The 23,266-nt window shown below is 42.5% G+C and overlaps 1 protein-coding gene across 1 annotated transcript in view; it reads left to right on the top strand.

Annotated features, from left to right (window-relative positions):
• The window catches only part of DOCK2 (dedicator of cytokinesis 2), a 387,891-nt gene that overhangs the window by 10,011 nt on the left and 354,614 nt on the right, over positions 1-23,266 (top strand). The window contains exons 2-3 of the mRNA XM_040982635.1: positions 9,617-9,700; positions 22,680-22,720. Coding sequence (XP_040838569.1) covers positions 9,617-9,700; positions 22,680-22,720 — 125 coding nt within the window. The remainder of the gene's footprint in view (positions 1-9,616; positions 9,701-22,679; positions 22,721-23,266) is intronic.

The raw sequence follows: 23,266 nt of genomic DNA, 5'->3' as shown, positions 1-23,266 counted from the left end.
AATGATGACCCAAGTACCTGGACCCCTGTCACTCATGTTGAATACCCAGATGGAGATCCAGGCTCCTGGAATCAGCAGGTAGAAGATCTTTCTCTCTCTACTACACTACCCATCAAATAGTTTTTTTGTTTTAAGATGTGACACTTAGGTTGTTATGATTCTGGCGTAGGGCAGGTACTAAATACATCTTTCATGAACAAGGGGTGGATAATGCCAGGGTTGAGGGTGTTTGCTTTGGACTCCCCTGTGGGCACTGAAATTCTGGTTTCCCTTTTTCCTCGGTGGACCACCCTGGGCTCTTTCCTTGATCTCTCTCTACCTCAGCTCCCTTATCTGTAAAACAGAAATGTGAGTAATTATTCCCACCACAAAAATAGGTAGTTATGTGTAAACCCTTGAAATCATGTTGGGTACATGGAAAGTATTCAGTAGAGGTTAGCTGTGCTTGTAATTCCTCTGGTGTCTCCTGTGCTGGAGGAGCCCCACCCCTTCCTTCTCAGGTCCTGGTGGTTGTTGATTCTCTTGTCTCATTCACTGCTGACTTGCACCGGGATTGAGCTCTCTGGGTCTTGGCAGTTGTCTTCCCTGTTGCAAAGATGTGTGGGCTGAATCTGTCATGCCTTGTCCAGGGACTGCAGGCACACTGCTAGTGCATTTAAATGAGAACATTTCAGTTGACTGCAAGGTGCACTTGCCCGCTAGTTTCATTTCTCCCTGCTGTGAAGACTGCAACACCCTGCTCTGGGTCTGGAGAAGTGAGCCTCAGGCAATTACATTTTCTTTCTGCATTATTGTTTTTGTTCCTCTTCTACAAGCACTTGTCCAAATTCTATTACCACTTGGTATTGGCTGAAGGTTTTGTTTTCAAAGGTGGCAGCAAGTGGCAGGACCTCCAATGAGGTATGGATCCATCTTGAAGGGTCACAGGGTGCTTGATGGCTCTCATCAAAATTGGAAGCCCAGCTGGGTTAGCCACTCTTGAAGTAATCTTGAGAAATTCAAGAGACAACATAGCCAGAAGGGACACATTTGCCCTTCTTGTTCATTCACATCCCTTCAGCCCAACATGTATTTATTAAAAGCTCAGTAAATATTGATTTCACTTCTGCTGTGGGCCAGATACTGCTCTCAGCATTGGGAACTCAGTAGTCGACATGACAGAAGTGGTCTCCATTCTGTCTGAGGCTGGAGGGAAAGAAAAGAAATAAACAAGGGCGGTGTATATGCAATTGATAAAGTGGGACGTCAGTCAAGAGCTGATCAGGGAAGCGAGGTCTATGGATTTCACTCTGGACTTGAATCCACTGCCTACCACTTTCTTGCTCTGTTTCTATGAGCAAGTCCCTGAAGCTCTCTTTTAGTTTATTTCATGTGACATGGAGGGTAATACCTTGGGGTGTTACTGTGAAGATTAAACGAGCTGATTCAAGCAAAGTGCTAGGCATTTTGTTCGTTTCATTTATCACTGTAGCCCCAGTACCCAGAACAATATGTAGCCCATGGTCAGTGTGCACAAGAATAGCTATGGCAAAATCACGGAGCGTGTGCCTGGGTCTGATGTATGTATTTGTTAGCATTTTGTTTCCATAAGAAAATAGCCAAGGCAAGCTAACACTGTAAGGGTCACAGGTGTGCCCCACTGAGTTGGTCTCTAGTGGTACCAGCTGGCAGACTCCCTTGGTGGGGCTGGGCATCACATGCCAAAAGATAGGGAGAATGCTTGTCCACTTACCTGTCTCTGTCCATCTGCGGTCTCTCTCTTTTTTCTTATAAAGCCATTGGGGTTTAATCGTTGAGACTTCACTCTGATGGCGTAATTTAATCTGTTATTACTTTCCATGGCCCCACCTCTAGATGCCGTAAGTGGCTTATATGTCCATGCTGTTAGTACCCTTGATGCGTTTAAAATTTAAACTCCTGCGTGAAATTGAGACAAATTATCAGACCATCAGAAAATGTAGTAAAAAAAAAAGCTTACCATGTTTTTGAAGGCGGGTGAGGTAGAATTCACACTGCTGGGTTTATCTGTCTAGTCAGCTAAGCCTCTATCTAAGGCAGGTAGGTTATATCCCTCTCTGTGTCTCAGTTGCCTTCTTTATAAAGTGAAAAAGAAGTATACCTACCCCTAACACTGCACAGTGCACAGGGACCCTACCTCACTTATTTCCATGAGCCACGACAGTGGTATTTAATTTTATCCTATTTCTCTTCATTTGGGTTTCTGGTAAACAGAATACTCCAGTATGTCAAGGTAGAACAGGTGGCTAATTGGTGAATTAGAGGTTTCAGGGTTGTTGGAAGACTCGTGTAGCATAAAATATCTGTTCTGATGATGTGTCAGCCTGGGGTGTCAGTTATGCATGAGTCCATTGGAGTCAGCAACCCCAGATTGTGTCAGTGCTTGGGAAACACCCCTTTGATCTCTGATTGGAGTGGGCTGGTCAGTAAACTTACTGTTGCCTTTGGTTGCTGGGGGTAGTAATATGATACAAAGAAGGTCAGGTTCTCCATGGGGAATGTGTGCTTATTATCTATGACACAGAGCACTTTTGATGTGGAAAGCTGAAGTAGGTATTTGGGTGAATGGCCAAGGGCTCTAGGGGCTGTAGGTAATTCTCTCCCAGTTGTGTAACATCTGTGGGTAGGCAATGGACATGGTTGGACAGGCTATGATAGCAGTAACTTTTGTTTATTCCCTATCCGAAAGTTTTCTCTCTTTTTTTTTTCTTCCTGTTCTCCTTTTTTACTCCCAATCCCTTGCTTAACAGTTAAGAGTGGACAGCCTAGAAGGAGTGGGGATAAAGTTCTACTCAGAAACAACTGGAGGATCAGATAAGCAGTTGAACTGTTTGAGATACCCTGGCTCAAAGTTTCCTGTTAGCCATTTAGCAAACTTAACGGAATTGGGTGTTAATATGCAAAGCCACTTCCTTTGTCAGCAATGTCTGCTTTTCCCTAAATGAACCCTTGAGAATAGAGGCTCTCTAGCTGGGCTGAAAAGCACATACAAATTAGATGGCAAAAGTCAGTTTTATTCTCCTATCAGCCATTCCTTGGAATGAATAGAGAACTTCACGTAGAATATCCAGTTTGTAGACCTGTCCAGATGTGCGTTTAAGCCAACCGACCGCATCATCTCACCTCACAATCCTGGGCAGAGAGTGAGGGAGGGGAAACCTGATGAAAGCTGAGAACAAATAGAGGACGAAGCACAGTCATGCCCTGCCCTCCAAGCAGCTGATGGACAGACCTAATTTGCTAGTGCCTTGGGTCATTTTCTTCTCCTGTAAGCCTTCATTGCCTTTGCATCACTGCGGAGCTCCCTGGTCAAGGGCCCAGACAGATCCCTAGGCTGAAGAACAGGGAGGACACCAGCACACTGGAGTGTTCAGTGCGATGAAGGGGGTTGAAATCAGGCCAGGTGTGCAGGGACTGAAGAAACAGGCCAGAATTATTCAGAAGTGAGGCCTCAGAGTTCCCAGAGGGTTCTTTTAAGGTTTGCTTTTGGATAAGTGATTTACTCTGATTCAGTGCTGAGTGATGCTGTGGTTGGTTGCAGACTGTAGGGAAGTCAATGTAAAAGGAACATGAACTAGGCAGGAGCTGGTATTGTCCGGAATGGATTGTTTTAAGAGGTATTATACTGCTAATAAAAGGGAGAGTGACTAGGGTTTATTTAACACTATGGCCAGAAATGAAGTCAGGACATTTGTGTGCATTAATCTCAGCGATGCCTCCCAGGACGTCCAAGACAGGTATCATTATTTCGTCCTTTCACTGAAGCTCAGTGAGGTGAAGTCAGTCTGAGCTGTGGATTATAAAAGGCACAACGCTTTGGCAGGTTTATGGCAAGCAGATCACAGGTTGAATGCTGTCCTCTGCAGCTATCTGGGTTGGAGCCCAGCCCAGGCCTTCGAGTGCTACAGCCCTGGGCTTGAGGCAGAGCCAGTAAAGGAGAGACTTGGTCTTAAGAACTGATGTTGTTAAGCTGTAACCTGTGATACCAGCATTCTGGTGACATTTCAAGTTTCCCCAGCTCTGTTTCTGATCCAGTTCCTTGCTACTGTGCCTGAGAAAGCTGCAGAACACGGCCCAAGTCCTTATGCCACTGCCGCCCACCCATGTGAGATTGTTGAATGGATTCTGGACTCCTGATTTGGGTCTGATGTATCCTGGTCAATGAGAATATCTGGGGAATGAACCACTCAGTGGAAGAGCTCTTTTTTCTCTCTCTATCTTTGTCACTCTGCCTTTCAAGTAAATAAAAAAAAAAAAAAAGAGAGAGAGAGAAGAACTATAGATGTTTGGATTCAGAGACATTGGCACACTGGCTCTTAATTCCCAAGCCTCATTATGTTTCAGGATGAAGATTTCCTAGCCTGCTGAACTCAACCAGGAGGGTGGGGATATACGGGGGCACATCAGGTGCCTCATCCCCTGTAAATATCCTAATGGCCTTGTGAGACAGGCACCTACTTTGTAGGTAACAGTGATAACCAGAGAGATGAAGCTAGTTGCCTATGATCACACAGCTATCAGCCAATGGCAGAGTTGAGATTCCTTCTGAACCACCCAGTCTACTGTTTGCAATTTGTGTCCTGGCTGCTCCACTTCCAATCCAATTCCCTGCTTATGTCCTGGAAAAGCAGTAATGGATTGCTCAGTTCCTTGAGCTCCTTGGCTTCAGATTGGCTCAGCTCTGGCTGTTATGGCCATCTTAGGAATGAACTAGCAGGTCAAAGACCTCTTTTTCTGACTCTTGTTTGCTCTCTGTAAATATGCCTTTCAAATAAAGAAAGTAGATAATAATGTTCTGACAGTCATTTCTGGTTTTGATTATTTGAGACCTCTGTGTTTTTAACCTGCCTGAAAGTTCATCATCAACCTTATCTTTTCAAAGAATCTACTTTTGGTTTTAATTCTTTGTTGTTTTTCTCTTCTTCACTTACATCTGCTTCCATTTTTTTACTATTTCCTTTCCTCTTCCTGGTCCCTAAAGGTAGAAAGATAGAATTATTGATTTAAGATTGCTTCTCTTTTTAAATGTAGATCTTTATGGCTACAAATTACTGTCTGATCATTGCTTTACCTGCCTCCATAAAGTTTTATAGAGAGTGTTTTCCTTTTTACTTATCTATAGCTATTTTCTAATTTCTCTTGAGTGTTCTTTAAGCCACAGGTGCTTTGCGAGTATATTATAATACGTACACTTGTGCTCTTTCAAATTTTCTTTGTTATTGATTTCAACCCTGTTTCTTTTCCTTGAAAAGATGCTTTGATTGATAACAGAGTCCTAATTTATGGAGATAAGTTTTGAGCTCTTACCTATGATCCATCCTGAAGAATATTCCTTGGACACTTGAGAAGAATGTTGGTTCTGCTGTAGGGTGCAATGTTCTGGATAAATCAGTTTAATTGACTTGTTTATAGCACTTAGAGCACATTCCAAGTCTTCTATTTCCTTATTGATTGTTTGCCTGGGTGTTCTATCTGTTATTGGTAGTAGTAATGTATTAAAATCTTCCACTACTATTGTAAAATCGTTTCTCCCTTTAATTGTGTCAATGTGTGTTTCATGAATTTTTGTTTTCTATTATTAGTAACCTATATTTGTTGCTTAGAGTCATATCTTCGTGATATATTGATCTTTTTGCCAATATGTAATGTTTTTCTTTGTCTTGTGTAACAAGTTTTGACTTTTAGTCTAAATTGTCTACAAATTAGCTTTCTGCAGCGTTTCTATGTGCACAAAACATTTTTTTCCATTCTCTTCCAGTGGAACTTGTTCGAGTCATTACTGACACACTGATTTTTGCAGATAGTAGAGTTGGATCATGTTTTAATTTTTTTCTGCCAATCTCTGCCTTTGATATATAGTTTAATCTGATTACATTTAACGTAAATGCTGATAAGCAAGGAATTCCTTCTTTCATTTTGATATTTGTTTTCTACGTATTTTGCCATTTATTTTTGTTCTTAAATTTTGTTACTATTTCTTTTGTGTTTAGTTTTTTTTTCATGTGTTATATGTAAGTTCCATTCTTATTTGTGTTTCTGAAATTTTGTAGTTATTGTGTTAGTGAGTAGCTTGATATTTGCAATTTAATGTATTAAATTTATATCAATATATAAATATCAATAGTATACAAATATACAATATATACAATCAATAGTATACAAAAACCTCTGCTTCTGTTTAGCTGTGTATCTTCATTTTAATGTTGCTGTTATAAATTACATCTTGGTGTCATATGCAGGAGATTGTATGTGGATCAATATTATTTTATATAGCTGTCTTCAAATTTACTAGTGACAGATTCCCTCGGTTTTTATTGGTGCTTATGTAGTTTTTATTAGTATTTAACTTCTAAGGTGATATAAACAGAGAGAGAGAAAGAGATCTTTCTGCGGGTTTACTCCCCAAATGGCTGCAAGGGCTGCAGCTGAGCCAGTGGAAAGCCAAGAGCCAGGAGTTTCTTCTGGGTCTGGCTTGTGGGTGTAGGAGCCTATCCTCCGCTGCTTTCCCAGGCCAGGAATGCTAGATCAGAAGTGGAGCAGCTATGATTTGAACCGGCATGCATTTACGATGCAGATGCTGCAGATGGAGGATTAGAGTGCTGTGCCAAGCCCCAAAGTAAACAGAGAGAGAGAGAGAGAGAGAGAGAGAGAGAGATCCTCTCTCCGCTGGTTTACTCCCAAATGGCTGTTGGAAGATGTTTTTAATTTTCTTTTCAGCACTTTGAATATGTCATCTCACTACCTTCTTACCTCCATGGTTCGAAAAGAGAAATTGTTTCTTCATTTATTCAGGGCCCCTTCGTACATACTGAATGACTTTCTCACCACTTTTGGGTTTCTCTATCCGTTCTTAGTTTTGAGTTTGCAGCTTTTGTGTCTCCGCGTGGAACTCTTGAGCTTACCCTGCCTCAGCCTCATTGAGCCTCTTGGGTGTGCAGTCCCACCTTCCACTTAGTTCTCTTCTTTTCGGCCGTTCCAGTCTCCAGTTTTTCCTTTTCACCTTGCTCTGTCTTCTCATGATTGAACTCCCATTCGGTGAATGTTGCTGTGCCTTCTAGTGCCTCGCAGATTTCTGAGACTGTTTGTTGTTCTTTCTGCAGCTCAGGATGGCTAATTCCAGTGACTTCTCTTTAAGGTCACTGGTTCATTCTTCTGCCGGCTCAAATACACTACAGAATCTTTCCAATTAACTTTTCCTATGTGGGGGCCCGGTGGGAGACCCAGAGGAGGCTCTGGGCTCCTGGCTTCAGATCAGCGCAGCTATAGCCGTTGTGGCCACTTTGGAGAGTGAATCAGTGGATGGATGATCTTCCTCTCTGTCATTCTTTCTTTGTATCTGACTTTCCAATAAAAATTAAAAATATATTTCTTTTCATATATGCCATTTTTACATTTCACGCTAGAATTTCTACTTGATCCCTTTTTGTAATGCTTGTCACTTTAATGATATTCTCTATTTTCTGAGGCATCGTTCCACTGGCTTCTTCTTCTTCTCCCACAGATTCCTGAGCTCTGTGAACACGTGTAAGACAACTAACTTAAAATCTTTGTCTCATACATGAAGAATATGCCCTTCTTTAGGGACAAATTCTATTACTTTCCTTTACCCTGTGAATAAGATACACGTCCTTGTTTTTTTTTTTTTTTTTGCTCTTTGTAATTTTGAGTTGGAAAAGAGAGCCTTTTGAATATTGCACTGTGTCGACTCTGGGAAGTGCTTGTTTTCATAGCTGTAGATAATATTGTTTAGGCTTTCGTAAAGTGTTTTTGTGAAGACTGTACTGTTTGTTGTGTGTAGTCACTAAGGCTCTTAAATATTTGCTGTAAAAGAAAACAGAAAGTCTGATCTTTGCAGCTGACTGTCTGTGGTGGGGCACACCTTCAGTGCTGAGTCAGGCCATTTCCAGCTCTGCCCTAGCCCAGCTTCCTGCTTGTTTGGAGCTTAAAGGTCAGCCGGAGGGGACAGTTCAGGGCTTCTCAGCTTTTCTCAAGAAGTGGCTGTCCTAATGCCTAGCTCTCTAAATTCCAGCTGTGTGTGCGGAAATCTGTCAAAACCCTTATTCCCTAAAGCATTTCACTCTTTCTTAAATTTACTTATTTTTATTGGAAAAGCAGATTTACGGAAAAAAGGAGAGACAGAAACAAAGATCTTCCATTTGCTGGTTCGCCTCTCAAATGGTCATAATGGTCAGAATTGAGTTGATCTGAAGCTAGCAGACAGGAGCTTCTCCCCGGTCTCCCACGCAGGTGCAGGGTCCCAAGGCTTTGGGCTATCCTCTGCTGTTTTCCCAGGCCATAAGCAGGGAGCTGGATGGGAGTTGTAGCAGCTGGGACATGAACCAGCACCCATATGGGATGCTGGCACTTGCGGGTGGAGAATTAGCCAACGAAGCCATTGCTCTGGCCCTAGCACTTCATTCTTATCTTTTCCTCAGAGGGATTTTGGTGGATTTAAAAAAAAAAAAATTCCCCCTCAATTACTTTTACTGCTCCCTATTGAAGCAGGTAGCTCTTTTTCCTTTGAAAGGTTTTGACTACGTTTTCTCCGTAGCTGCTTCTCTGCCTGGAGTGAAGGGAAACAAAGATAAGCTTAGTTGGTAATCCTTCAGGGAATCCACAGAAAGGATAAGACAACTGCAACAGTACTCACTCTGATTCCTTCCAGTCCCGGGAAGCAACACTCAGGCTGCAGAGACTGGGAGCAGGTGGCGGGGCCTGAGCACTGCACTGGCATATCCTGATCTGTTGTCCAAGGCAAAGTGGAGGCCCTGACGGTGTAGACAGGACTCAGATTTGTTCCTGGCCAACTCTTGTTCCCCGGAACTGGAGAATCAATGGGTAGGGGGAGGGGTGTGTCAAATCCTCACTTAATCACCATCAACGGTTGGGAAAAGGGAGTCTGTGATCTGAAGAAACTGGGAGTGGGGAGAGTCACTGAGGAAGCTAGACTCTGGAGTGAAAGATGTGCTTTGGGGAAGGCTGAGGGGCAGACTTCTCTAGCTGGAGGAACAAGGCGGGCTGAAGCTGGGTGAGAGGGAGATGTGGCTTACTTGGACAGTGAAGGTGGAATGGCGCTGGAGCAGTGCCAACTGTGCTAGGCCGGTGTTGCCACGATGAAGCCCTAAGGAGCAGCCTGAAGACTGTCACTGTGGCCGGGGATATGCAAGCTGGATGCTGCTGTTTTTCGTGATACTTCATAAGCTCGTGGCTTTGGTCAGAATGTTTAACTTCCCAGTCCCCCTGATTCCTCCTTTGGGAGCAGAACCCAATCTTTTCAGGGTTGCTGTGAGGTTGGAATGAGAGGCTGTTCAAGCATATGCTTGGTGTGCAGTCTGAAGCCAGCCCCATAGTACATGATATAAACAGCCTCCTTGTCACTGAGACTGGAGTAGAGGAGGGTGTACAGGAATGCGATGCCTGCTTTGGGAGCCTTGCTGGGTCTGGATTGACTCCTGGGACCCGAAAGAGGTTTCAATGTTTGTTTCACTCTGTGGATTGCCTGGGTGTGGAATGGACTGAAGACAGCAAGCTCAGGAAGGAGCAGAGATCCAAGGTACCTGGAGGTCTCACCTGATTGTCTCTCTCTTCCTTTTCACAGCCATATACAACTTTGAAGGCAATGGAGCTCCCCAGCTTTCCCTACAGATTGGTGATGTGGTGCGGATACAGGAGACCTGTGGAGGTGAGTCAGGACCCCAGAGCAGCCCACTGTACAGACCAGTGACCCCCAGCCCTCCCTGGGACCCCGCACTGGGGCATGTTGAAGTGTTTTGTTTTTGTTAGTGCAGTCAGCACTCCATGGCTACAAAATCCTCTGCAAATTGGGATGGACCAAGTAGGAGAAAACTCTTGGCTTGTCTACTGACTGTACAGACATTCTCCTCATTATTCCTTAAGAAACATAGTATCACAATGATTTATTCATCATTCCCATTATGTCACATGTGATAAATAATCTCGAGATGATGCGAAGTATACTGAAGAATTGTGTAGGTTACTGCAGCATTTATATAAGAACTTGAGCACATGTGAGTTTGGGTATTCTCAGGGGTTCTGGAACCAGTATCCTAAGGATACTCTGGGTAACTATAGTTAGTATTTATTGAACTGAAGTACTTTCTTATTTGAGGAATTGATAATCTCTGAGTGATTTTCTGTTTTCCATGTGCCACAGTCCTTAGATTGTCTGGGCCTGTGATTCCAAGGTCTACTTCTTCTTTATTAGAATGAATACTTATATAAATGATGGAAAGCATTATTACAGTTTGAAAGAGTCCCATATATTTTAAACCTTACACACCTTATGCAGAAGGGCTGTTGTGCATTGTGTGGTTTGTGTAACACACAAAAGCACATAGACAGACAGTAGGAGCCCATGCCCATCATCATGCTGGGAGTGCCATTGTGGCCAAAGAAGTGCCAACCCTCCATGAAGCCAAGTGTCTAATTGGGATGTGTCTACCAATGGTGGTAGAGAGAGTATGGGGTGCTTTTAATAGTTTGCACTAAGGCATATGGCCTTGGACTTACATGCCAGCATTCTATGTCATCAACAAATGATGTTAGGAACCTGGCTTGCACGTGAGAACCAAAGGAATAGGGTGGACATTTGGCATAGAGTTAAAGTGCAATTCAACATGCTTGCGTCCCAGGCCAGAGTACCTGGAGTCGGGTCCCCGCTGCACTTCCAATGTATTGTCCTGCTCATGCACACTCTGGGAGGCAATGTTTGGTGAATCAAGCTCTTGTGTTCCTGCCACTTTATGTGGAAGACCAGATGGAGTTCTGTGCTCCTGGCTTTGACCTGGCCCAACCTTGGCTGTTGCAGGCATCTGGAAAGGGAATAAGTGAATGCAAAATCTCTGTCTCTCTGTCACTCTGCCTTTCATATACAAATGAAGTCATAAGTAAGACTTTAAAAAGAGAACCAAACAAATGAGCTGGGCAATGTGTCAGTGACATGATCAGGAAGACTCGGCTGCCCCTCTTTGGTCCTGCTGAATCACCACAGTTCTGTGTGCCTCTCCTGTATACATGGGTGGCACAGTGCTTTGCTGAGCCAAGGAGAAAGGAAAGTGTAGAAGGTTGAGTACCTCAACTGATCTACCAAAGAGGCCATGGAAGGGGGTGAAGGACAGGACAGGGGCAGGCTACTGTGAGGGTGTCATCAGCGGCAAGGAGATTACCCACAGCAGTTACATCTGGTCCTTTCCACAAGCTGCAGGCTGTGCTGATCCTAGGTACCTCTCGCAGTATCCCAGGCACAGGTCTTGTTTTCACTGCCACTGGACTGGCTGGTTCTGTGCAAATTCCCAAAACACAGATCATTGCCCCAAGTTTTTCTACACACATAGAAAGAAACACACACACACACACACACACACACACACACACACACACACACACACACCACAAAAATGTATAAACCTAGAGATACAAACCAAAGGGGCAAAACAAAGAAGGAAAACTCTATATGTATGTATGGGGGGGGAGAATAATTTGATATTTGCTTTTTTTTACAATAACTTCAGAGGCATTATGTAGTATGTGGGGGGTTGGGGTGAGAACTTTGTTTACCTTCCTTGTATTTAGTTTATTCTTTAGTCTTATTTGTATTGGGGGCTGTATATGAAGCGATAGCCTATACTTTTCAGTGTTTAGGGACTATGGAGTTCCCAGTCTGGCCCTTTTCTATTTTATTTTTTTTAAAAGAAATATTTATTTTATTTATCTGAAAGATAGAGTTACAGAGGAAGAGGGAGAGACAGAGAAAGAGCTTCTACTGGCTGGTTCACTCCCTAGATGACCGCAACAGCCAGAGCTGAGTCAGGACAAATGCAGGAGCCAGGACTCCATCCACGTCTCCCATGTAGGTGACAGGGACCCAAGCATTTGGGTCATTCTCTTTTGCTTTCCTGGTTGCATTAACAGGGAACTGGTTCAGAGATGGAGCAGCTGGGATGCAAACCAGTGCTTATATGGAATACCAGCTGCGTCACAATGCCCACCCCAAGTCTGGGCCCATAGAACCTTTTCCTCATGGGGTGGATGAGACTAGGACAGGGATCAGGGAACAAGTTCCCAAAAACTCGAGTGTGTGATTCCAAACAACCTATCCCCTACCCCTCAGTGGAAGAGAAGCAAATGTCACACTGGAAAGAACAGTTGCTCAGCGACACTTGTTGGCGAGGATGTGGGGAAAAGGGAACCCTACTCCATTGCTGGTGGAGCTGCAAGTTGGTATAGCCTTTATGGAAATCAGTCTGGAGAACACTCGAACAACTCAAAATCTGCATACCATATGACCCAGCAATAGCACTCCTAGGAATATATCCAAAACACCTGTTTCACGACAAAGCAACATGCATCCCTATGTTCATAGCAACACAATCAGTAATTGCAAAAACATGGAAGCAACCAAAATGCCCATCAGCAGAAGATTGGATAAGAAAGCTTTGGTTCATCTACTCCATGGAATACTACTCAACTATTAAAAAAACAAAATGCAGTTCTTTTTGGCTAAATGGGCCCAACTGGAAACTATAATGCTAAGGGAAATGAGCAAATCCCAAAAGGTTAGATACTACATGTTTGCCTTGATTTAACCTGTAATTTTTGTTTGTTTATTTATTTGTTAGTTTTTGAACCTGTCATTGATGCCATCTCAACCCATGTGTTTTGAAGAATTGAACTTGCATTATCTTTAACATATTGTTTACTCAATGCTATGTCAATTAATTCCATAACATTGTATATTGTTGCTGATGTTTTGTTGGGGTTTTTAACTGACTGGAACTTTACCCTGTTAGCTCTACCTTCAGACCAGAGAAGGTCTCCCCAAGAAGCCACTGAACTTATCTGGACAATAAGATGCTGGACTTTATGCTAGGTATATGCTTGCAATTAAGGAATCTCAACTGAACTTGAACTGTGGTTATGCAGCAAGGTGGAGGAATCCACCATGGGGGAAGGGTTGTGGGAGAGGTGGGGGGAATCCCAGTGCCTATAAAACTGTATCACATAAAAAAAAAACAGTTGCTCTGTGCAGTGTGTCTCAGCTGCTGCGGGGTGTCAATCCGGAGAGCTCCCAAGGAGACCCCAAGCCTGCCAATGAGGAAACAGGCTCAGGGAAGAGAAACGACTCGTCTAAGGTCACACAGGAATCTGTGGACATTTTCTGATGCCAAAACCTACACACTATGCTCTAACCTATGATGGGGGAAAAGGCCTTAGTGCTGGAATTATTCTCTGTGGCTTTTATGTTGAAACCCAGGGAGATCTTTTCCCTGCTTTTGCTCATGCAGTTTCCCTGAACAGAGGGTACAGGTGGCCCATGGGAGGGGTCTCGAAACACCATTGCCTGGTTTGGTTTTTAAGTCTTTAGGAAGTTAGTACTTTAGCAGCTGACTCAAGTCACCTTTATTCGTCTTTGGGACATCTTTATTCTTTCTTTGGTTTGAATTTCCCAACCTTATTTCAGTTTTATTAGTCTCATTTTAATGTATCCTTGTAATAAGCAGTCATAGTACCCTTGTTGGAAAGAGCTATATGTGTTCCATAAATGGTTTCATACTAATGAGTACTTTGAAAATCCAGTGTTCAGAAGTCAGCTGGAATGATTTTCGTTATCTGAGGCAATGACATGCAAATGACCAGGACTTCTCTTGAATAAGCTCACCCTGACCCACATGGAATTTCCACTTGGAAATTTATGGGGCCCTAAGTGTTCCCTAAAGCCTTGTGCAGCTAAACAAGATAAGCTGAATGAGTTTGAGACCACCTGGTGTTGCCTGCTGTGTTTATTCTGGTGGGAGAAATGTTTTTTCCAGAAGCCTTAGAAATGTAAAAACCACAGTGTTAGTAAAAAAATGAGTCATATAGGCTTGCTAGAAAGAACACCGGTCACCCATGACCCCTTCTTGTAGAAAATTACTAACGAACAAAATCCCACCAACTGAGAGAAAATTACTGAAGAACAAAATCCCACCAACTGAGAGATGAATCAAAATAAAAGAATCTAGAGTTGAAAAGCTGTGATAAAAGGAAATGCTGATGAACTTTGTGTCCATATGAATCACCTTATAAAAACTGTTTTATAAAGGTCTTGATATTTACGGCTAGCCATAAAAGTGTTAATATTAAAGTTAGGCAATGTAAAAAAGAAAAACTAATACAATTGTGAATGGGAGGAAAATGGGAGAGAAGAGGTTAATCCTGTGACATTCCTTTTACAACAGAGTTGATCCATAGTAAGAAGTGTCATTAAAGAAATAATCATTGCAGTATTTTAGTGCTTTTCCTGGCTATGTTCATAGTAGAGGAGCTTTTAGGAAATTTTTTTAGTTCTGAAGAAATATTTAATTGAAGTTCACCATTCCCTTCAATTTCATTGATTCTGTTTTCATTTGATAAATGTAAGATTAAATCCGAGATTTTTATTTGCACAGTACCTTTGCAATATATGTTCGCTTTGTGACAATATTATACCGATCCCATTTTACCTACTTATCCACTTTTCATTCGATGTATATAAATATGAATGAAGATTTCACTTGAAATGATGGTAAATAGTGTTTTTCTTGGTATTGGGTTCAGATGATTTTTTTTAAGTTTTCATAGTTATACTTTCCTGTTTTAAATTCTTTATTGTCTCACACACTGATTTTAGACAAATATAGTCTTAAAGATTGGCAGCTGATATCCTAGTGTATCAGCAACGATCAGTTCTGCTTATTAGGGTCAGTGTCTCTTCTTTCTCACTAATCTTTAAGTATGTCTCACAATGTCCCCAGCCCCCACCCCCAAAGACTTGGAAAGAGTATGGGCATTTGAAATAGAAAATTCTTCCTTGCTTTTGCTTTCTGTTGGCTGCATAATCTGGTATAAATAGGTTCCTGTGCACTGGTTTTTCAAATGGGTTGTCATCACCTTCTTCAGAATTTCCTCCTGGACTTGTTAGAATGAAATGAGTGGAAGTGAAGAAGCTGGGGCTGGCATCGTGGCACAGCAGGCTAAGCTGCTGCCTGCAATACCCCACATCCCGTATCTGAGTGTTGGTTTGATCCCTGACTGCTCTGCTTCTGATGCAGCTCCCTGCTTACGTGCCCATGGAGGCTGTGGTTGAGGCCCGAATGCTTGGCATACTGTTACTCACATGGGAGTCCTGGCTGGAGTTCAGGCTACTGGTGTCAGTCTGCCTCAAGCCCTGGTTGTTCTAGGCATTTGGGAAGCTAACCAGTGGATGGAAAATTCTTCTGTCTTTCCCCTCTCCCCCCCTTTTTGTCATTCTGTCTTTTAAATAAATTTTAACCAAACACAAGAGGCGAACACCGTGCCTGGTTCTTAGAACGCGTCCTGTGTTGGTCATTTCCATTCTTCTGTTATGTCAAGCTGCAGAGAGACTGACAGGGTATTTCTTTACAACATAGCCCAGGTCAGTTGGAGGCGGAGCATTTGTTTGCCTGAGTAGGTGAGGTCATCCCTTCCTAGCCTCTTTAAGGCCTCTTTAAATTTACCCAGCTGAATGAATGCAGGAAAAGAACAGCCTGACCTGGAACCTTGGATGTGAATACTTGTCACCCTTTGCAAAGATAACATACTACTGTGGTGCAAACTCACACATCATTTAGAAGAGAACCCTCTGTCAAACAGTCAAATGCTTATCACTTTATCTGTGTTACATCTGACTGGCTGCTGGAAGTCGCATCAGTATTCTATACTCTGATTCCAGATGTGGAAAGCATGGGCAAGAGTTGTATTGGGCAGTAGGAATTCCTCACGGGAAGGACCAACATACAAAAAGTGTGTTTTTTTCCCTAGTTGCTTCTTTCAGTCGAGTTTGGTTAACATCTTTGCTGATGTGTAATGACATCCAGAGGCTTCAACTTCCTTTCTTTTTCCCTTTCCCCAGTGTCCATAGGCCCAGGGATGGAGGCAGCCTGGGATACTCTTTCTGAATCTGCCTTCTCTGCTCAGCTAAAACTGAGATCGACCACTTCAATGCACAAACGCCCAGGAATGAGTTGTCAGTCACTTCTAACATATTTGTGTGAAACTCCTGAAAGGCGCTTTCTTGGCGTTTGGATGTAGTCATGGGGTAGAGAGGCTGTGCTATATTCTTCTAAGGAAACATTGTTCACCTACAGAGAGCCCTGTTTGTATCCGTCTCTTGTATGCCAGAAACTGAGCTGCAAGGCTACTGTTTGGCGATAACACAGATCATTTAGAATTTTCTTCACAAGCCCTTCTGAGGGAATATGTGCTCCATGCTCTGTTATTTGCTTCCTGGCTCTTGCTTTTTGGAGCAACAGGGAAGGTTCCATTCCACCCAGAGATATGCATGCTTTGCTGGGCTACCCTTAGTGGGCGACAAAATGCAATACTTATTTAGTTTTTTTAAATATTGTGCTTCTCAAGGAGCTTTTGGATCTCACCTGAGGTCAAACTCAACTAGAAAAAGGAGTGAAGGAGGAGACTGAAAAAAAGATTTTCGGCTTGCCTTTTTTTTTTTTTTTTAAATTTTGTTTTGTTTTGTTTTCATTGTTGCTGCTTTTCAGCAATGGCAGGACATGACACATGCCATCCTGAGACTTGCTCTTGCCACTGCTGAGCAGGGAGCACTTTTAAGTCAGCTCTGAAGTTCAGCCGCAGAGAGTCCATGTGAGCAGTTTCTGAATCTGCCTCTTGCAGTGTGGGGTGTTTGTAGGCCGTGTAACGCTTCTGCACTAACAACTTCAAGTGAGGGTGATCCTGACCCAACAAAGCTGTTCACTTTGATGATAAGTAGGGACATTATGAACACTTAGCCAGGGATCTTTTTAGAACACCACTTCACGAGGAGCTGGTCTTTAGTTTTGCACCAGAGACAGTTCAGTGTGAAAAGGACTCCATTTTCTTGGATAATAACTGCTCCCTAATTATGGGTTTATAAGTAAGGGCTTCTTGCCTTCTGAATAAAGATGAAGCTAGAGCATCAATAAACTACCATTATGTTGCCTTTGAAGCATGTCTCATTTGCTTTGTTGCTATGGAAATATGTTGAAATGACTTCAATAGGAGAAAAAAAAATGATATTCCAAATCTGTAAGTCCTGGAAATAAGGTAAAAAATATATCTTTTGTGGATTATGATTATTCTTCTAGTAGGTTTTCCTGTAAAGGACAGTATCTGCTAATTTTTTGAGCTCTTAGATACTAGGCATTGGGCAAACTCAGTATTTTACTTCAGGTAAGCTTCTTATAAGACAAGCATTACTATGCTCCTGTTTTATGGAGGAGGGAATCAAGGGCTGGAAAAATGCAGTGGTGACTTTTTGGGGAGCACATGAGCAATAAGTTACAGATTCATATCCAGGGTTTGATTCCAGATATCACAGTTTTTTTTTTTAATTTATCATATATATTTTGGGTTTATAACATGTTGTTTAAGGGTGTCTATAGGCAGTAAAAAGCTGCAGTGAACTGAATTGAGATATTCCTCATCTCACACTTACTCCTTTCCTTTTGATCTTCATTCTTGTACCATGCATGTGTTGTTAAAGTCTAATCATTTGAAAGAAATCCAAAATAAAGAACAGTTGTACTAATTGGAGTCCGCATGTTGTACATACAGTTCTTTACACCTGTTCATCCTGTGAATTTATAACTTTGTGACCTTTGATCTACATCTCCATTTTCTTCCTCCAAACCCTCCAAGCCTGGTGCACCCTGTGATCCCTGGTAGCTACTATTTTTCACTCTCGTGTATTGTACTTAAAAAAAAAAACCCAGAGTACTCTTATCTTTACCACGTGAAGATTTCATTCTGTTTGGGTAGTTGCCCAAAGTGGGATTGCTGGTCACATGATAGCTGTATTTTTCATTTCTTTATAGAAATATCCATATTGTTTTCCACAGTGCACAATGTGCATTCCTATCCATGGGTAGCAGGGTTCTTATTTCTATGCTTTCACAATCATTTGTTATCATTGGCCTTTTGACACTAATTATTGTAACAGGAATGAGGCAATATATCATAGTGGGTTAAATGAGCATTTCCCTTAAAATTAATGACCTTCAACAATTTTTTTCCAAATACCTCTTGCCCATTTTGGTGTCTGCTCTTGGAAAATGTGTATTCAGATCCTTTGCTTATTAACAATGTGTATTTCTTTGAAAGGTAGAGTGGTAGCAAGAGCAAGAAAGAGAGAGAGAGAGAGAGAGAGAGAGAGAGAGAGAGAGAGAGAGAGAGAGAGAGAGGGATTCCACCTGTTGGTTTATGCCTCAAATGGCTGTAATGATCAGGGCTGGACCAGATAGAAGCCAGGAGTCAGAAAGTCCCTTTAGTTCTCTTGTGTTGCTGTCACGGGCTCAAGTACATTGGCTACCTTCTGCTGCTTCTTCAGACGCCTTAGCGGGAAGCTGGATCAGAAGCAAAGTAACTGGAACTTGAACACACTTTCCAATTTGAGATGCTGGAGTAACAGATGGTGGCTTCACTTGCTGTGCCACAATGCTGCCCCTCCCCCCACTCCAGTTTTAACTGTTTTCTGTTATTGAGAAGCCGAAGTTCTTTATACATTTTGAATATTCACCATTGATCAGATATATGATTGGTAAATATCTTCCCCCAATCTGTAGGATGCCATTTGGTCTTGTTGATTGCTTTGCTGTGTAGAAGCTTTGCAGTCAGAGTTGGCTTTCAGTTCTTTGCTGCGATGCCCACCTGGTCTGTCAGGTGTACTGTTTTCATTTTTTCTATTTGTTCATTAAATTTTGCTGGCGTACTTTCTGCTAAAAACAAACAAGCAAACACACCCCACAAACAAAACAAAACAGCTGCTTAGTATTACCTATTGATAGATATCAGCTTCTGTGGTATCTTAACAGTAAATAATTCATTATATAATTAAGTACAAAGTCCATTCAGGCGCACATCATTCAGATAAGTACTAAGATTCTCTGTTCTTGTTCCAGACATTTCTTTAATAAAAATTTCAGATGCAGTTGAAAAGCTATTTTTACTCCTCCCCTAGTCCATTGTTTTTCTTTTATCCATGTTACAGGTATCAATTATCATGAAATTGTTATGTTTTTCTTCTTTCTCAAGGTTTAGTGCATTTACCAGATATCTTAAAATATTTAAAGATATATTTAAGTATAGTCATCTGTGAGGCAGTATTTTTTTCCTTTTTGCAGGTGAAAACAAGGAGGCTTAAGTGACATAACTGAATGTCGTGTTTCTTGGAAATGGGGGAAAAAGGACTAGGTTTTCAGGCTTGAACTGTTTTCTGAGGTTTTAGAATATTTTTTATTTTTCCTTTTCTGTCCTGACTCCACAGTGGTTTGAGAATTTGGGAGTTCTTGATTTTCAAGTTGGGAAAGGAAGATGAGTTGAACAATTGACACTTTATAATTTTTAAAAAGATATTGTAAAACTAAAAAGTACCTTTTTCCTCTCCCTTCAGGATGCATGTCAAAGTCCAGGCTGTTGTAATAGTATACCATGGACCAGATGGCTTAAATAACAGAAATTTCTTTCTTGATGTTCTGGAGACTGAGAAGTCCAAGTTCGAGGCATGGACATATATGGTGTCTGCTGAGGGCCCACTTCCTAGTCTGAACTTGAATGTGTTCTTATTGTATTCTCATATGGCAGAGGACACAGAGGGGAAGAGAGGGTGTGAGCTTTCCTGTAAGGGTCTACACTCTTGACCTCATAAACTCAAAATAAAGTTGTGCTCAAGCAAGTCCTGGGCTATGATAAAGTGAGCCTCCTCCTTCTTTTTTTTTTTTTTTTTTTTAAGATGTATTGATTTTTATTGGAAAGGCAGATTTACAGAGAGAAAGAGAGACAGAGAGAAAGATCTGCCATCCACTGGTTTACTTCCCAAATGGCCACAATGGTTGAAATTGGGCCAATCCAAGGCCAGGAGCTGGAAGACTCCTCTGGGTCTCCCACCAGGGTGTAGAATCCCAAAGTCCTGACCTATCCTCCACTGCTTTCCCAGGCCACAAGCAGGGAGCTGAATGGGAAGTGGAGTAGACAGGACATGAACTAGCTCCACATGGGATCCCATCCCTTGCAAGGAGAGGATTAGCCAGTTGAGCCATTGTGTTGGGCCCAAGGTGAGCCTACTTTTGATCACACTGACCTTATCTTGGGAATTTTTCCCTTGTGTGTCAACTGTTGTTGTTTGCCCAGTCCACTCTTGGAACAGTGAGGTAGAGGTGTATGATGGGCAAATTAGGGAGTTGCCATCAGCACCAGAGGTCCAGGACCCAGCAACCTTGAGGGTGGTCTTGGTACAGCTGCTGCGTTAGACATGGGTTTGGTTTTGCTGAAGAATATTGGGATCTCTCCTTCAAGTCTCACTGCTATAATCTGGCAAGTGGAAATGGTGATACATTTTTCTTGTAAAATCACTCAAGCTTTGTTTATGAAAACACTAAACCAGTGCTGTGTACCTAGTAGGTGTGCCATCAGTGCAGCTTGGCCTTGAGTCTGAGGGGCCAAGATGTGGAGGCTGGGGGCAAGTGTCAGCAGATTCTTGTGTTCAGAAATGAGCTGAAGCTTTGAGAACCACAAAGCCTCCAAAACAGGTACTTGTGACTAAGTATCAGAGGTCAGGGTAGGCAAATGCTTGGATCAAAAAAATCAAGGCACCTTGAGAGGCCTCCTGTCATAGAGATGCAGAGGGGGCATGAACTCTGAGTGATTGTGGCCGTGGGTCTTGCCATTGTTTTCCTAGATTTTGTGGGGGATTTGGGTGACCTAGAGTTACACATACTTGTGCTCTGTCCCCATTAATGTGATTTCACAACTTTGGGGGCTGACTTTAAAATCACGTGGTCTTGATTGAGCCATGGGTTGATCTTGATGTCAATCTCAACTTTTTCTCATTTGAAAATTGGAATGTTAATACCTAGTTCAGTATTTCTATGAGAATTAAAGGAGAGTGCCCGTTGCACACTTAGCACACAACTTTGCATGCCTCTTATGATCAATGAATGGTGGTTAGTGATAATATTGCAAAGCTGTATTCCTATCTTGTTGGTGGGAGGGGAAAGGTGGTCCTTATGTGGCAAGGATTGCCTCTGGAAGTCACATGATTGCATTTCATCTCGGCTACAACAGACCTGAGCTATGTGACCAGCAGTGAACTGCCCAATCTCTGTTTCTGTCTGTTTAATATATAGAACTGCAGCATGCATCCTACTTGATAGGATTGTCATGAATATTAATTTACAATGTCAAAAAAAAGAGTCAAACAGGGTTCCCAGTATATAGTAAACACTTTAAAAGTATAAACACCACTGTTAATTATTTTAGCAGCTAACAGATGTTTCAGTTGCTGAGAAATGGAAATATTAGAAGAATAATAGACTCCTTATTCCTTAAGTCAGAAAGCACAATGTGTGGCTGTGTAGGTTCGAATCTTAGTACTGTTATCTATTAGCTGTGTATCCCTGGTAAGCTCACTAGGTGTCTCTGTGCCTCCAGAAGACCACTCATCCGTTAGCTGGGATCATGGCAGTCCCTACCTCAGACATCTGTGTTGGAGCCAGCAGCCTTGCTACTCAGTGAGTGCTGTGGACCTGAGATTCCCTCTCTTCCATCTCCCTCCCTTCCTTTCTGTTTCTTTATTCTCTGTCCCTTCTATCTTCTCTCCTTCCTGTCACTTCCTGTTGCTCAAAATAGGACCCCCGGTTTCTTTAGCTCTGTCTTTCAGACCTGACCTTCTTTCTGGCTCATGAGTTTTCATTTTAAGTTGCTGGTTTGGGGGCTCCCACGTGGGTCTGTTGCATTCTGGCAACAATCTGTTAGCCCAGTAATGAGAGTCTGCTAATGAGGCACCCGACAGACGCATTTTATTTACCGAGATGACAAATACGACTGCTTGACTGTGCTCAAATCATTTTAAAGGCCAGCACACTCAGGGTAGTCATCAGTACTTACTGCACCGAAGCTCATTTGGCCAGAGAGTTGCCTGAGATTTGGATTTCTATTAATAAAGTCATTTGTTAAGATTTCTTATCTAATAAAATTCCCGTCCCTTTGCTTGTCTCTGACCTTACCTTTGTGTGTGTATGTGTGTGTGTGTGTGTGATGACTAACTGCCAGTCACAATACTGTGGTTAGAGCTGTGAATATTATTTTAGGATGCTTGTCAGAATCCACAAGCCTTTCTGTATCCAGGAGGCAGGAATTGGAAAACATATAGGTGATCCTGGGGCCCACCTACCTGGACATGGGGCCCTGGGGCAAGCGCGGCAAGTGAGCAGAAGGATTGGGAGGGGCTGCAGAGTTGGAGGGACCTGCTCTGTTTGATGGGTATTGCTCTTCTTCCCCACCAGTCAGCTAGAACCAGGAGACTAGAGGAAATTCTGGCCAGCGTGGCTGAGGCTCTTAGTTCTTCACAAAAAGAAAGGGAAAAATTACATCTTTGTGTGAGATCCCAGTGGTTTGAAGCTGTTATGCTGAGATGTTGGCAACCAATTCAATAGATTTCATAACACTACACTCCCAGACTTCGATCCCTATCACGTGTCTGAAAGCTGTTTGCAATCATTTCTTTGCTGGTAACAAACAAACAAACAAACAGAACAAAGACAAAACACCACCACCAGTAGGAAATTTGTGAACTTGCATCAAAGATCTGTTTCTTTGTTTTCTCTTTGCAGATTGGTATAGGGGCTACTTGATAAAGCACAAAATGTTGCAGGTAAGACTTTTCATTGTCATCAGGGACAGCACTGAATATCTCTACATCACTTGGCCGATTGTTTACGTAATTCTTTCCCACATTTGCTTCCAGGCCATACCCGTTCTTCGCTCTGTGTGTTCTGTGGTCAGACACAAGGAGGGAAGAAAGGCAGTTGCTCTGCTTCAACTTCCTTCCCTTCTCCCTTATTCTTTAAGGGCAGCCTCCATGTTCCCTTCTCCCTGTACTCTTTCCTGATGGTTACTCTCCTCTCCGACTCTCCATGGAGTGATGCATTTCTTTACTTGATATCTGTTGTCTTCCTTTGGAGTTGTTGGGGGCATTCATTTGCCTCCTTAATTATACACTTGACATGACACATGGACAGGACAGGCCCTTGTGCCTGCCTCTCTTGTTTTCAGTCCCAAATGACACACACTGTCATCTCTGTAAGAGCAGGCACCTGCTTGGCTCATCTGGTCTTCACTCACGGTATGTCTAGCACAGAGACCAGATGTATCCAGTGTCCACCGAGGTTTCAATTAGGAAGGAATTTCTAAATACTTG

Source organism: Ochotona curzoniae, unplaced genomic scaffold, assembly GCF_017591425.1.
Source record: "Ochotona curzoniae isolate NIBS_2020 unplaced genomic scaffold, NIBS_Ocur_1.0 contig_1, whole genome shotgun sequence".
Lineage (NCBI taxonomy): Eukaryota > Metazoa > Chordata > Mammalia > Lagomorpha > Ochotonidae > Ochotona > Ochotona curzoniae.
This window is presented reverse-complemented; position numbering and strand designations above follow the sequence as displayed.